The 15,176-nt window shown below is 45.8% G+C and overlaps 1 protein-coding gene across 1 annotated transcript in view; it reads left to right on the plus strand.

The window, feature by feature from the left end:
• Positions 1–14,851, plus strand: part of ALK (ALK receptor tyrosine kinase) — a gene marked incomplete at both ends in the record, with an annotated part of 302,815 nt that extends 287,964 nt beyond the window's left edge. Inside the window, 9 exons of the mRNA XM_083856843.1 lie at positions 148–238; positions 1,146–1,210; positions 2,101–2,230; positions 7,847–7,944; positions 9,006–9,098; positions 10,752–10,853; positions 12,044–12,178; positions 12,754–12,844; positions 14,156–14,851. Of these exons, the coding sequence (XP_083712969.1) occupies positions 148–238; positions 1,146–1,210; positions 2,101–2,230; positions 7,847–7,944; positions 9,006–9,098; positions 10,752–10,853; positions 12,044–12,178; positions 12,754–12,844; positions 14,156–14,851 (1,501 nt within the window). The remainder of the gene's footprint in view (positions 1–147; positions 239–1,145; positions 1,211–2,100; positions 2,231–7,846; positions 7,945–9,005; positions 9,099–10,751; positions 10,854–12,043; positions 12,179–12,753; positions 12,845–14,155) is intronic.
• Positions 14,852–15,176: the final 325 nt, after the last annotated feature.

The raw sequence follows: 15,176 nt of genomic DNA on the forward strand, positions 1-15,176 counted from the left end.
AAGGTCTGGTGAGTCAATATTGTCAATATCCAGTTCTCCCTGTTACACTGCCATGAAAATTGTGAGCCCGTTCTGTGAGCTGTGTCCACAGTGTTATAATGTGTGTTCTCTGTAGTAAAACCTTCTTGTCTTCTCTGGTCTGTCCAGGGGTTTGGGCCACGGAGCCTTTGGTGAGGTATATGAAGGTCAGGTGACAGGGATCCCCAGCGACCCCACTCCCTTGCAGGTGGCTGTGAAAGTAAGTGACAGTGTATGAGTTATCATGATGGTTTCATGCACCTTTCACCCAAGAGTCCCAATGCATTTTAACAATGAAGATGAATGAAGCGTTGCTGTAAGTCCTGAGGGACGTGGCTAGAATTGTTGCTTCTATGTTGCAACACTTTAATCCATCACAGCAATGGTACAGCTTGTAGCATATGGGGATGTGAGACTACTAAAAGAGGTCTGAGAATAGTAAATAGGCAAAGATTTCCCATAGAGCCACAGTAGACTGTAGGAGTGAGAACTAAATCCATTCTCCTCTCCATGCTACATCTGGTTGGTAATTTGTCCAAAGCCTTGTGAGTCAGAGGCCAAAAGTCTTCACAGGGCCAAAAGCTGCTGGCACATACATCAAAGACCCTACAAGTAGGAGATGGTTGGTTTTCTAGGGATATCACCACTTCCTTACAGGATAGATATGCACTGGATGTGAAGCTAAATCTTAAGAGACCCTGGTAGAGTTCTCCAGGCCTTGAGCAGTCTAGCTGGCTTGTTTTCTCTTAGAGATTACGTAGCAGCACAGTTCTGCTGCTGGCTACAGATCCCAGTCTTGCTGGAAGGTAAGATCACTGAACTGCAGAGAACTCAGGAACTGTGATCTCATCCTCTATACAGCATAGTCCCATATGTTGAACACTTCTCTGTGCACTCTGGGCTATTTGCTTTGCTGGGAGGAGGATGACAGCAGCATTGATGGGCCAGGAGTTCTGATATTTACCTTTTAACAGGCTTCACAGTCGAGTTTAGCAATGCTCTGATGGTTGTCTCTGAGTGAGGTTTCTTTTGAGAAAGAAGGATTGCTGCAGACAATGTTAGTGCCAGGTGTTCTGATCTGTAAGCTGAAGTATCTTCTCTCTGTCAACCTGTTCTTTCTTTTCCAGACATTGCCAGAAGTGTGTTCAGAGCAAGATGAGCTCGACTTCCTCATGGAAGCTCTCATTATTAGGTGTGTATGAATTACATGAACGCCACATGTGTAGGCTTGCAAAGCCAAACAAAATAAAGAAAAAAGGTTCTTCATAGGTGGTGTCCTCTTAGCACATCTGTGCAGTAGTTTTAGCACAAAGAGAATAGGCATTACCATCCTTTTCTGTTCTTCTTACAAGTGAAGAGGCACTAAATGATTAAAGGCTAAATTTTCAAAAGGAACCACATTAGTTTTCATTACCCAAAGTGAAAAATTTAAAGCCCAGATTTTAGAATTGATAATAGTTTTTTTTTGACTTCTCTTAGAAAGGAGAACAACCCTTAGGGATTTGGGTTTGACTAGACAAAACTAACAGATGGCATTGACTTTATGCTGCTGCCATGTCATGTGTCAGTGCCTGAATCCCAGAATCTATGGAACCACTTTCCCATCACATTTGAGAGGTGGGAAAATAAGGAAGTATTAGAGACTAGACCTCAAGAAACATCCCCCACAAGCAGATCCCCATGTCAGTGTGTTACTTAGAACAACATTTCCCTAGCCCAATTTCTGCCTCTTGGATGGGAAGAATTAAGAGCACATTTTCTTTGTTATCAGATATGTTCTGCTTCCTATGCCCCACAAGTCTTGCTGTAGCTCAAAAAGAATGCAGAAAACAGGGAGAGAAAAAACAGCCAAAAGCCACAAAAGCTTCCCCACCTCTGTCTGTGCCTGTGCTATCCAGGCAGACACAGAATGCAGGGGGGTAGTGTTTTTAGCTTTATCCAGTTGCCCTACCTTTGAGAATTGTTATTTTCTGGGGGGAAAGGGAAAAAAAAAATCCCTGCAGCAAAAAGCTTTGAGTGTTTTCTGCTACCATGCTTTTTGGGTCCAAGTTGCTCCACAACTGGGTGTCCCTGTCTCCACAGCAAGTTCAATCACCAGAACATCGTGCGCTGTATCGGGGTGAGCTTGCAGGCCCTGCCCCGCTTCATCCTGCTGGAGCTCATGGCTGGAGGAGATCTGAAATCCTTCCTGAGGGAGACACGGCCCAGACCGGTGAGGAAAGAGTAAATTGTATTTTATTTAGGGAGCTGCTGCCACAAGGCAAACACTTCGCTATAAAAGAGCCGATCTATGTGGATACTGTTTCCCAGCATTTTAGATGGTCACAAAATTTCTGTTGCTATAAGACCACTGTGGAGTCAGGAGGACAGGGAAGAGATGCTGCTGAGGCTATGCAGAGGTGTCTCATCCCATACCTTTGCTAGGTAACATTGCAGATAATAAAAAAAAAAAAAAAAAAGTTAAAACTCAACTCTTACCTTCCTCTCACCAGTTGGGGGCAGGCTGGGGGAAAATGTTGAGCTAGTAATATTAAAAAAATAAACCCATTATTTAAACTGCTAATCCGATGCATTTCTATGGGTATCTGTCAGTTCAAATTTGGCATAGGCAAGGAGGCAATCTGGCCTGGAGCTGTCGACTTAATAAAAAATATCTTTCATCCAGAGTTTTGAAGATTTTCCCCACTGAAATCAGCATCAATAGGAAGAGACAGACACTAGAAATGTGGAAGGAATAAATTATGACTTCTAGAGAGAATTCAGTATTTTGGAAGAATATAGTTTTCTGAGTCCCTGGGTCAGAAAGTCACACAGATATTGCCAAAGTTTAAGACCAGAGCCCAGCTTCACCCTTTGTCTCTAAATTCAACAGAGGACAAAATGCTGCATTTTGTCAGTACAAGAGAGACACAAATTCACTCAAACAGATATCAATAAGATTCTTCCTTGAGGCATCTGGAAACAGATCAACCTTTTTATTTTTTCCATGCAGTGTGGTTTTCAGACATATAAAATGGTCTGTGAGACTCAAGAGCACTGCAGTCTTGAATAGGTTGCAATAAAGTGGCTCCTTCCTGGATAAGGAGGCTAAACATCCAGAAAGGCAAGTCTGAAATCAGACTTTATAAGACTTTATAAATACAGGTTGTTTTTCTGAAGCACCTAGATATGCTCCTACAAATAGGCTGAACTTGGTGATAGGTGAATGGGGAAATTCATGTTTTGCAATGTGGTCTCCACTCTCACCCAGCCAATAAAATGGCATGGGCAAGACATGCTGCCAGGTAAGTGCTTTGTTAAAAACTGCCAGGCCAGGCTGTGCAAGATGTGTGAAGGGGCAGGTGAAATGGAGTGGGGTTTGGCTGCTTAAATTAGAGAAGCCAGCTCAGTGATGGTGCAGATCTTGTATGGAACTACCAAGAGGACTAGTCCTGAACAGCACGAATTTTTACCTACTTGCAGTAAAATGAGCCAGCTGCTTTTGTACATGAAACAGCCCTTAATCTTGATAGGATGAAGCTGTGGGAGCCTTCTGATCTGAGAAGTTGTGTTTTTTTCTGTTTGGCCCTACCTCAGTCAGTACTTCTTCCTTACCATGACTTCTGTTCCTGTCAGCAGTAGCTCTGTGCAACACCTGTGAAGGCCCATGTCAGAAGAGGCTGATGGTTCACTCCATTGCGTCCTTAGTATTTCTCTTTCTGCCTTCACAGTTGCTCCTTCCATTCCTCTTCTTGTCCTTCTTGACCTGTTTGAGGTTACCCTGAGGCTGACCATAATAACTACCATTACAAGGCCTGTTCCTGTCAGCTTGAAGATTCTCCCTGGTTTCTGCATTTAACTTGCTCCCAGGAGCGAAGTAGACCTTGGACTGATGCCTGTTTTCTGCTTGTCCCATGCCTTCCACACTTTAGGAAAGCTGAGTTTCAAATGCAGATGAGTAGTTGCAAGCTGGAATTGATTCAGAAAAGCAGTTTTTATTCCCTTTTAACAGCTGGGTGAACATGGACAGCCTGACTTTGTGCAGACACAGATCCACACAATTTTGCTCCATTCTAATACCTTCTTTCCTCTTGCCTTGCCCTGCTTCTGCAACCATCCCATGTGGTGTCTGCCTGGCAAGAATGACAGGGTAATTCATTACCTGGCTGCTGGGGCAGCTTCTGAGGGGCCAAAGGCACCTGTGAGTGCTGAGATATCAGCCTCAGGTGTGTTTTTTGACTGCTGGCTCACAAACTACCAGGCAAGGAGATTATGACTGATGAGAAATGAGATGTGTGCAGGGCACTGTGCTCTGTGAAGTATGGGATCCCGCTCTGGAAGTGGATTTACCCTCTGCATACACTCGAGGTGTGACAGAGTCTCTGTACATAAAGCCTGTGGCTCAGTGCTAGTGGATGTATCTTTGCACTGCTCTTAATGAACCCTGAGCTGCTTTGTTCTTCCTATTTCTCATTCAGGGAAGACAGGCAGAAGGTAGGCGTAGCAGGCTGGATGTCTAGCTTTTCAGGGCCATTAAAGAAAAGGAAAGACAAGGGACAGTGCAAGGAGGCTTGGATGAGCTTTGCTTCCAAAAGGAATTAATTGAACACACGAGCCCTATCTGACTGACTGGGTGGCAGAGGTGCACTTCTCACTTTGCAGTAAGCACCATATGAATTACTGCCTTTCCCCTTCTTTTCTTTCCACTTTCATATTTTCCAGCTAATTTCTTTTACTACCTTGTCTTTCCCACCTACTTTTGCTTTCAGCCTAATTACAAAAAAGAGATTTATGTGTTAAGTCTCTACCTTCATCCCCCAGTTGCTTTTTGCATTGCTTTGCCAGTAACATTAAATTCATTTGCTGGTTTTGGACAGACTTAATAGAGGTGTGTGTAGGTGTGAAGAGACATTAACTTGGCACTAATTCCAAGGCTATGGAAAAAGAAAACACCATGCTGGAGAGACCACCAGTTGCCACTGACCAGCTACAACCTGCGTGGCTTGGAACAAGATACATGCAGCACACTGCCATGCACTTGGACTCTGAAAAGCAGGAAAGGGAGCAGAGAGAGTGGTGAAGAAGGTGAATGAAGGGAAGGAGGGACTTGAGGCATTGCAAGGGACATGAAATGGAAAGCTAAAGCAACTGCAGGAGGTATCGGAACACAGGATCCAACTTAATAATGGAGATGCTGCCAGCACTGTTGCATGTTGTTCATCTGTGTTCCTCATGTAAAAAATTAATTTTCAGTTCAGCAAACACATAACAATTTTTCTGGACTCTAAGCAAGAATGATCCAACATCACTGATACAATAGCAGTGATTCTTGTGGAATATGTCAGTTTATGCCAGCTAGGTCCACTCCATCGAGTTCAGATTTGTAATTCCCCATGAGTCCATGTTTGACAGCCCTGAAGGCTTTCTCTTTTCCATTTCTAAGAGTTGCACATATGTTACAGGATTATCTCTTCCCTCTCATCTGCAGAGAGGCAACCTGGTAGATTCAGAGATGCCTGGGATCAGAGCCTCAGTGTGAGCAATGCAGAATTGTCCATTCTGGGAGGTTCAGTGCTGATCTTTCTCACACACAGCACAGCAATTAAAGCCCAGCTCTGGGAGAGAAATTGTATATGGATAAATGATTCCCCTCCTTTGTGCTGTACAGCCTGTTGCACAGAGCAGTGATTACACTGAACAATACACAGAATTTCATTCACCTTTAGCAAGATTCAGCCTCACCTGGGAGGTGTCACACCAGTGCTTCCAGCCTGCCCATTGCCCTGAGCAGCAGAGCGTTGCAGCTGGCATCATTCATTCATCTGGGGAGCAAAAGCTGTGAAGTGGATCCTTTGGTGTGTCTCAAGGCTGCCCCCTTGCAAAATGAATCCCAAACCTCCATTTTTCAAATAAATTACATGGCTAAATTGTCCTTGGCTGGGCAGTCACATCTGTTTTAGGATTGTATTTAGCCAAATAAAAGGTGGAAGGAATTCATCCAAGGAGGGAAAGGAAAGCAAAGAAAGGAGAAAGAGAAAAAAGCTATACAGTTCAAATCAGCTTGTGGCTTCAGCCTACTGACTGCTTTGCAGTATAGCTTGAGTCTGAAATCGATTGCAGAGTAAAGAATTGGGCTTTTTACTCAGTTTTCACTTCAGGTTTCTGACCCTTGCTCAAAAGAGTAGGGAATGGGTAGATTGAGATATTAATTTCCCCTTGGTTATGCTCGGTGAGGGAAAAAGAAGACATGCATTCTTTCTTACTGTAGCCATCTTGTGTAGCTGGTGAGTCACTGACTCACAGAGGTAAAAGAGATTATTCCCCCCTTCTTCACAAAATGGCAGGAAAAGAGCTACTTTTTTGCAGAAAATAGTTATTCTTTAAAGAGGAAAGTTTAAGGGGAGATGCAGTCCAGTGTTTAAAAAAATCAGTAAAGATATATACACAATGAACTGTACTGTGTAAATAATAAAATATAGACAAGTGGAATAAGATCGCATTTTGGTTTATGGCCCTGCATTGAACAAAACAAGCTTTTTTCACACAGAGATGCATCACTTTTCAATTATTTCATTAGTCAAGTATTAAGGCCAGGATTTGCTTTCTTTTCCTAATATCTTCAGAGGACATTAAGATGGTATTGGGGGGGGATTGTTTTTTGGGGGGGTTTGGGGTGGTTTGGGTTTTGAGGACTTTTTGGTAATGTTGTTGTTGGTTTGGTTTTTTGTTTTACCAGCCAGTGACCACTGTTTAACTACTGGCTGCTGCAGAGCCTGGACTTATTTCCAGTCCCAGTTTGCATTGGTTTAGATCAGGTGGGATGGCCAGTACAGCATTGCATCCTTCTGGAGACACGTTTCATTACAACAGATGGGTTGGAGATCCAGCAATTCCTGTCACTGGAGAAGCTGTGCAGATTTGTGCACTGGTGTGAGAGTTCTAAGGGCAGGTGTGCCTTTTGGGGACTAGGCTGACTGGTTGGTGTCCTAAGAGAGACCTAAAGACTGTGATAAGCTTCTTTGGTCCAATAACTGAGGCTGAGAAACACTTAGCTATGAAGCGGTTGTTGTGGCATGAGCAGTCACTGCCACCCAGTTGTTTCTCATCACTCCACTGGCAGCAGCACTTTCCTCCCTCCCCCCCACAGGACTGGCCACAGGAATCACTGATTCTCACCTCAGACATCACTGATTCACACCTCAGGGCAGCAGCTGATGGTTTGGCTTCAGGGGCTGAGAAGTGCTGGTGCGAATCCTGCCCTTTCCACCAGAGCATCTGGCTCCTCCTGGCAAGGGCTATGGACTTCATCAGAGGGGAAGGAACAAGGAGTTGGCAGCCTTAGTCTTCCACAGCCATTGGCTACACAAAACTGTGCCAGTGCTCTAAGGGGCAAGATAAAACCTACACAGATGTGGAGGAGGGAAAGAGCAAATGTGACTCATGCCATTATACAAAATGTCATTCCCATGGTTCAAGGTGACTTTAGAGAGGAGCTGGCAATTATACAAAGAAATTCAGTGAAGAACAGTTCAGGCTACCCAACTCAAAAATCGTGCTGAAAATTCGGAAGAATCTGCCATGACAACTGGTGGAAATTCTTACAGGGGCATAGCAATGGAGCTGGAAAGTCAGATCTGACTGATGCAGTCTGTTCTGATTCTGTCTCTGGGATCTGTACACATCCTTTCATAGTTCATGGGTGTGAATTCTCTCTTGTGGCTTTTCCTAATCCCTTTGTGTATTAACATCAGAGGTATGTCACTTGCTGGAGAGCTCCCAGTGCTGTATCAGTGACAACTCACACCGTGTTTCTGCTTTTAACCCATGCGTGTCCCTTGTCCTTTGGCAGAATCAGCCCTCCTCCCTTTCCATGCTGGACTTGCTCCACGTGGCCCGTGACATTGCCTGTGGGTGTCAGTACCTGGAGGAGAACCACTTCATTCACAGGTAGGTGAGCACAGCCTGGGCAGGGCTTGCAGACAAGCCAGTACAGGCTCCTAATGCCCTGCTCCATATGTTTATGTCCTGCTGCACTCTAGTGGCTGGATACCTTTAAATGAAGTAGACAAAATCAGAATCATAGAAGCAATAAAGAGCGGAGCAGCTATAAATCAGACTGGCAAAGATCTGTAGTTTTGCCAAAGATCCTGAGCCTTGTCTCAGGACCTGCACTTGTGCAGCCTATTTGGCTACTCTGCAAATGGACACAATCTTGTGACAGAAGTCTTTAAAGCTCTTCCTGTCATGAATTTTATTTAGTGCCTGTCTGCTCATTTTGGAAGCCTTTTCTCCCTCTCGAAGAACACTTGTACAAGCACAGCCAAAAGGGCAACATCAAGTGACCATTGATCCTGCTGAACAGGGTGTTTGGCAAGCATCTAAAACCTGCCTGTCGAGTAGAGATGAGCAGAGAGGTGGCAGTAGCAGTTCTAAGTCACCCACAAGTTGTGCCAGTGTGTTGATCAGACTTCAAGGTTTACTCCAGCCCAGCAGAGGTGCAGCTTGGAGCTTTACCTGCATACACAGATTCAGGCCCACAGCTTCAGTATTCAGAGCAGCACCAGCACATTGTTGTTCTCCCTGTCTCTGGCAGTACGGCAGCCTTTGATGACAGGCACAGTAGGAACAGATCAGTGGATCATTCCCCAGACAGCTTGATGTTGGGACTAGTACATTGCTGAAACCAGCTCCTCTTCTTGCACTCCTTAGAGACATACAAATATGTCCTGGGATGAAGGGAGGCTCACAGGAGGCCCACCCTTTCAACTGGAAGATGTTATGTGAAGTTTGAAGAGAAAATGTTAAACAACAAAACTGTTCCTGCTGTGGGGATAGACTGGAATTGGGGGCGTTGTAGTTATCCATAAACACTGACTTCTCTGGCTGTTCTGGGTTCTCTGCAGCTCAGAAAAATAGGTATTATTTTTTGTTTTCTTTTTGATTTGCAAAGCTGTCAAATGATTAAATGGTTCTTCTCTTTCTGTTTCTTTACTTCCCTTTCCTTTTAGGGATATTGCTGCCAGAAACTGCCTCCTTACCTGTCGAGGGCCTGGGAGAGTGGCTAAGATTGGAGACTTTGGAATGGCCCGGGATATATACAGGTAGCAGAGCCAAGCCCAGAGTACCTGCAAGTGGAAGGTCACTGAAATGAGGGAGGAGCAGTGTTTGTGCAGGATCTTGTGCTGCTCTGTGTAACCCTGGTGAGGCCATGGTGGAGAGATCCCAGCCTGGTGAATCGCAGCTGATGCCTTCCTGGTGTTTGCCTTAAACTGTCCTGGAGACTTTTCCCACTCCTGACAGTGAAGCAGGGCACCTCTTGGGCTGTGAAGTCTAATGGTCATCAAAGGTGTTTCTCCTCCATCTTAGACTCTGTTCTCAGTTTCCTTTCTTTACGTTCCCTACACTAAATGGCATTTGATGTGCCCTTTTGTTTTGTGTTCCCAAATCATTCTGAGTTTAATCTTTCTCCTTGATGCTACCCCTGCACCTTTGGTTTGGTATCATCAGTAAATCTCCTCAATTTACTGCAGCTAAAGGAGGAAGGTGCAGAAGAAGATCAGGAAAATGTAATCACCCAAACTGGAATGCAGCCAGGACATGGGGTTAACTATCTCTGCTCTTGCAAGAAGTGCCAGAAAATCTTTAATGACCAAAAGCAGTCAGGGCTGCAGTTTGATGTCTCATCTTCCATAGAGCACCTCTAGAAGTGCAGCTCCATATCCTGCTGTGCTGAGGAATTGATTTGCCCTGACTTGGAAGGAGGAATGCCTTGTGCTCAGTCACCCGCACTGTTTATTCCAGTGCCTTGCCTTCTTTTTTTCCCCTGTTTGGGGATTCTCGTGTGCAATTACTAAGCCAGGCTTGCCTCTACTTAACTTGAGCTCTGACAGTATCACAGCTTGAGGTGATGCAAACAGAGTGCTACCTTCAAAAACCCAAGTGTACCAGAGCTGCTTGGTTTTTTTCCCTCCACAAAAAGCCCCCATGCCTCCTGGGACAAAGTAGCATCTGTCACCCTCAAACAATCAGCAGACCCAACTGCCAAGATGAACACTTTGGTGCTGAGCTTTCAAAGGTGCCTTTGAAGCCTGCATATGTTTCTTTGTCCAGGAATATCCTTTGGATGCTCAGGCTGTGCAGTTATGATCAGTGATACCAGCTTGCGTGAGCAGCCTCCTGCAACTGCCAGGATGGCATTTGGGGCTTGCAGGCTTTATTTTGAATGACAGTGACTCTAAAGGACTGTTGTAACTCCTGTCTCAGGAACATTTTTGTGCTAGTGTCCCAGCTCTAATGCCCTAGCATCCTCTTCAACAAGCTCCTTGTTCCTACAAAGGGGTTTGGATTTTGCTCACAGTGCTTTAGACTGGGTATATATGGGATAGGTTTGGTTCATTGTTGCTGGGTATGCCCAAGATGACCATGTGTGAGATGAGGATGAGGAGATCTTGCTGTGGTTGAAAAGGGCAGGAGGAGACTCTGCCAGCAGCAATTACTGTGTTAGCAATTCCCCAGGAGGATAACTGGTTTACCAGATCAGGCCTGAAGTGATGTAGATTAAATAGTACTTCCATGGTTTGCTCTTCTCCACTACTTTTATGAGAAGAAACAAGTCATTTCAGCACTTAGATTGTTCCACATAAATTAGTCTCTCCTCTGGCTCATAACTTTAATATTTGTAATTACAAAAATCCCAAGTTAATGGCATTTTCTGAATTCTTGGCTGACTCTTTTGTTTTGTTTGTTCTTTGCAGAGCCAGCTACTATCGTAAGGGTGGGTGTGCAATGTTGCCTGTCAAATGGATGCCTCCTGAGGCTTTCATGGAAGGGATATTTACATCAAAAACAGACACATGGTGCGTTTCCTTTCCTCTGCTATCCCGTCTGTCTGTGTTGTGACCCCTTTTGTAAACTGTGAATGTTTTGTAAAAGGCACACATTCTTGTTCACTTCTCACATGGTCAAAAGACAAGCTGGGTCTTTCAGAGCCAGCAGTGTTTGAGGAGACAAGGGAGCAGAAAGGTCAGACCTGTGCAGAGGTGGGTGCTGCAGGGCAGGAGAGCAGGCAGGGAAGGGAGGTCAAAGCAGATGCAGGTGCAGCTCCAGGGAGGGGGAAGCATTAGTCCCACACTGAGGAAAGCAGCATGGGAGGCTGCAGGCATAATCCCTCCTGCCAGTCACAGAGAAGGGTGTCCTACATGGTGGGTTTTTCCTTTCTCCTGGCCTACAGCAGCACTTGGAGCTCCTGAGTGGCCAGAGGTGGGGAGGGAAATTGGGTGAGCAGGAGGCAAGAGCTCAGGGAGTGTGTGGAGGGGGAAGGGGCTGGGGGCCAGGACACAGCTCCTGAGCAAGCCCCAGCAGAGAGGTGAGGTCCACACTCTGGTACAGCTGAGCTCTGCCTGTCTCAGCACCAAGCAGAGGAGTTTCCCATCACTGCACATCTCTCTACAACTTAGACCAACAAGGCTGTGGTTTCCAAGCTGCTGACCAGGTGAATGGTTGGGTCCTGTCCCAGCCACTGTCCCCAGGGCTTTGCAGGCCACAGTGCCCAGGCCCAGGGCTGTGTTTGCAAGGGAGTGTTTTTATTGTACTCTGAGTGACAGGTGGGGCCTGTGGGCCTCAGAACATCAGTGGGGTTTCACTAGCATGATATTTCATGCAGGGCAGCTATTCAGAGGAAAAGTTTGCCATAACTCCTGTCTACAGAAGTGGTCAGTGTTTCAGAAAAGGATAACCTGACTTTCACTTTTGTTACCTCCAGTTGAATAGTGATGAGTACAAGGGCAAAGCAACTATATTTACCTACCTACATCATAGGCTTCACTCACTCAACAGTCAACTATTGGTATTTGTTAAAACTTTTAAAGTTCACTGTTACAACTGTGCAGCTTTAATATATGTCTGAATCCTAAAGCAGGATTTCCACCAGCTGCCTGATCAAAGGTTGCAAAGAGCAATGCTGTTGGTACTGAACCTAAGGGCATTGCCCAAAGGTGATGGTCATCCCAGTATCCCTCACTTTATTTTCCTTTGTTTCTATTCTCAGGTCTTTTGGCGTATTGCTGTGGGAGATATTCTCTTTGGGATACATGCCCTACCCCAGCAAAAGCAACCAGGAGGTTCTGGAGTTTGTCACCAATGGAGGAAGGATGGATCCACCTAAAAACTGCCCTGGCCCTGTGTATGAGACTATAACTTTGATATATTCATGCAACTAAATTTCTGTTTCAAATGCTTTTTCTCTACTCAAAAGTTAATGACTTTTAAGATTGACTTAATCATGGCTAATCTGCCTTGTTAAACTTTAGTGCCAGTGATTTCTCTAATATTTAATTTTTCTCTTATTTTGGAGAATAATTCAGAGCCCATTTCGGAAGTCCTGGCCACTGCTTGTTTGGTCAAAGATGACACAATATTTCTCTATCTTAGGTTAGTTGTGAAACTTCAATGCATCAGACTGTTCACAGGCAGGGAAAACTGGGCTCCTTTCTCTGTAGCCCTGCCTGCTTTTAGTGCATTGTCCAAGGGATTTCAGGTGGATGAGTAAGTTCTCTGAAAGACTCTGGATTTCAGCCCACTGGTGGTTGCATTCCAGTGGTTACCAGTGGATCAGTTGTCTGACTGCAGGGAAGGCAGAGAACTCTCATTTGATAGAAGCAAGAATGGTGATGAATGTCTATGATTCCTAAGCTGCCATGAGTAGTCACATCCCACAGGATCTGCCATTCATGGATGTCTCCTGTTCTGCCCTTCCAGCTACCGCATTATGACCCAGTGTTGGCAGCACCAGCCTGAAGATCGGCCAAACTTTGCCATAATCCTGGAGAGGATTGAGTACTGCACTCAGGTATCGGTGTTCATTCACCTTGGAAAAGAGGGGTGGAGAGGGATCTTCTTGAGGAGCTGTCTAGACAAGTCAGGATAGGAGATAAGGGGGGCAGCACTGCACTACTGCAGTCAGCAGTCCAGGGAGACTGTTGTCAGCTTGGGACCCGTGGCTGGGATATTCACCTCATCAGGCGCTTGATCCTTCTTGTCTTTTGCTGCTGAAAGGCACGGGGCCTGCACAGGTCAACACAGGCTTACACAGCTTTACAAAGGGCCCACCTGCAGCTCTGCTTCTGCTTATAGAGGTGCAGATTCCAACAAGCAAAAGAGCAAAGAAAGGCCAGCACCTGCACTGCTTTCACATGCCTCATCCCAGCCACTCCACCCCAGTTGTTACCCTTAAGGCACAGTCAGCACTGAAAGAAATGGTCCCAGCTCAAAGCACACTTTGCAGGTGGTTTCAGCAGCTGTTGGCAATTTTTTGAATCTGACAGTGCTGGAGAAAGCAAGTGGAGATGGCCAGGCTACAGTATTCTTTGGCTGAGCAACAGGGAAAAGATGTGGCTGACTTTCCAGGCCAAAATCTGATTTACTTATTTTTTTACCACCAGTTTAGCTTGTGAGGAGTAGAGCAGTTTGGAAAATGTTTTCCTGCGAGCATCAGGCTCCTTGTATAATCTCACTGTTGTTCACTTCAGTCAGTTTGCTTTCCCTTGCTATTTGGGAAGCTTGATCTGGTTTTTATGTGTGTTTGGATCCTGGGATTGAGAGGTATTTTTTTCCGCTATCTGTAGCTTGCCATGTCATATAGCAATAAGTAAAGTTTGCCAGGATCACCGCATTTTCTCTCAGTTTAATTTTCAAAACTGCTTAACTAGTTCAGAACTGCAGCCCCTATGGATTCAGGCTTCAAGGGGCCTGCCAGTATTGTCTTCACTCAGCGTTCCCATTCCTCCCTTGTTGTGTGGAGGCAATACTTACATGGCTCCAACTTTCTCAATATTATCTGAGAGTGTTATGAACTCTGAGATGATATAGATTCTAAAAAACGTTCCCACAGGAAATTTTGCTGAACATAAAAAATGCTTTTCATTGGTTTTGTGCCTCTGCTGTTCTATGGTGAGTTTAAGGGTTGCTTTCTTTTAAAGAGTTGGATTTTCAGGCTATCCTGTTGCATCTCACACCTAACTGCACTTTGTTTGCATTCCTCATGGAATGTGGGCTCTGGGTGGTGGGATGTGGTGAGATCATAGCATGACAGCTCATGGATGTGTCATTCAATGTGTGGTGGCTGCAGACTTTGAGAAATTCCCGTTGTTCCCTTTGGCAGGATCCCGATGTCATCAACACCGCCTTGCCGGTAGAATACGGCCCATCGGCCGAGGAGGAGGAAAAGGTGGCGATGCGTCCTGATGATCCTGAAGGAATTCCTCCCCTCTTGGTCTCAACACACCAAGACAGAAAGGATGATAAGCAAACCCTGCCTTCTCCACCGCCCCTGCCATCAGTTGGAAAATCTCTAGGGAAAGCGGGAGCCTTGGAACAGCCAGTGCCAGGAAAGGTGCAGTCAGCCACAGGGGGAGGACACATCAACATGGCCTATGCCCAGTCCAATCCCCCTTCCGAGCTCCACAAAAGCCGGGGCTCCAGAAACAAGCCCACCAACCTCTGGAATCCAACCTACGGCTCCTGGTTTGCGGAGAAGCAGGCCAGCAAAAACAGTTCTCTGCTGGAGAAGGAGAGGCCCGAGAGGGAGAATTTGGGACAGGAAGGAAATTGTACTGTGGGGCCCAACATTGTGACTGGCAGGCTGCCAGGCTCCTCCCTGCTCTTAGAGCCATCTTCCCTAACAGCAAGTGTTAAAGAAGTGCCTCTCTTTAGGCTCCGCCACTTCCCCTGTGGGAATGTCAACTATGGATACCAACAGCAGGGCTTACCCTTGGAAAACTCCACACCACCTTGCGCTGGCAGTTACGAGGACCCTGTCCTTAGAAACAAGAGCCACATAACCCAGCAGGGGCCCTGAGAGCCCTCGACCCTCTCTTGACTTTTCCCCCATGTGGCCCCTGAGCCTTGAAGAGATGTCCTGTTACCCAACACACCACGAGCAAGGCATCTGACAGCATCACCTCCTATTTTGTGCAAACTTGCTCCAAAAGTGCCACCCTTGACACTGTAATTTCTACTAACCCGAGAGGCTTCAAACCACCAGAGCCCCAGTAGAGTCAAAGGAACAAGGGGGAGGGAGGATGCAGGGAACTGTTGTTAACTGCAAGGCCCAGCTGCTGTTGCATCAACTCATCCGCATGGTTGTCGTCATGCCCTTCCTGTGAGCTTTTCCCAGTTGTGTG

The sequence above is a fragment of the Zosterops lateralis genome (genome assembly GCF_965231275.1).
Source record: "Zosterops lateralis genome assembly, chromosome: 3".
Classification (NCBI taxonomy): Eukaryota; Metazoa; Chordata; class Aves; order Passeriformes; family Zosteropidae; genus Zosterops; species Zosterops lateralis.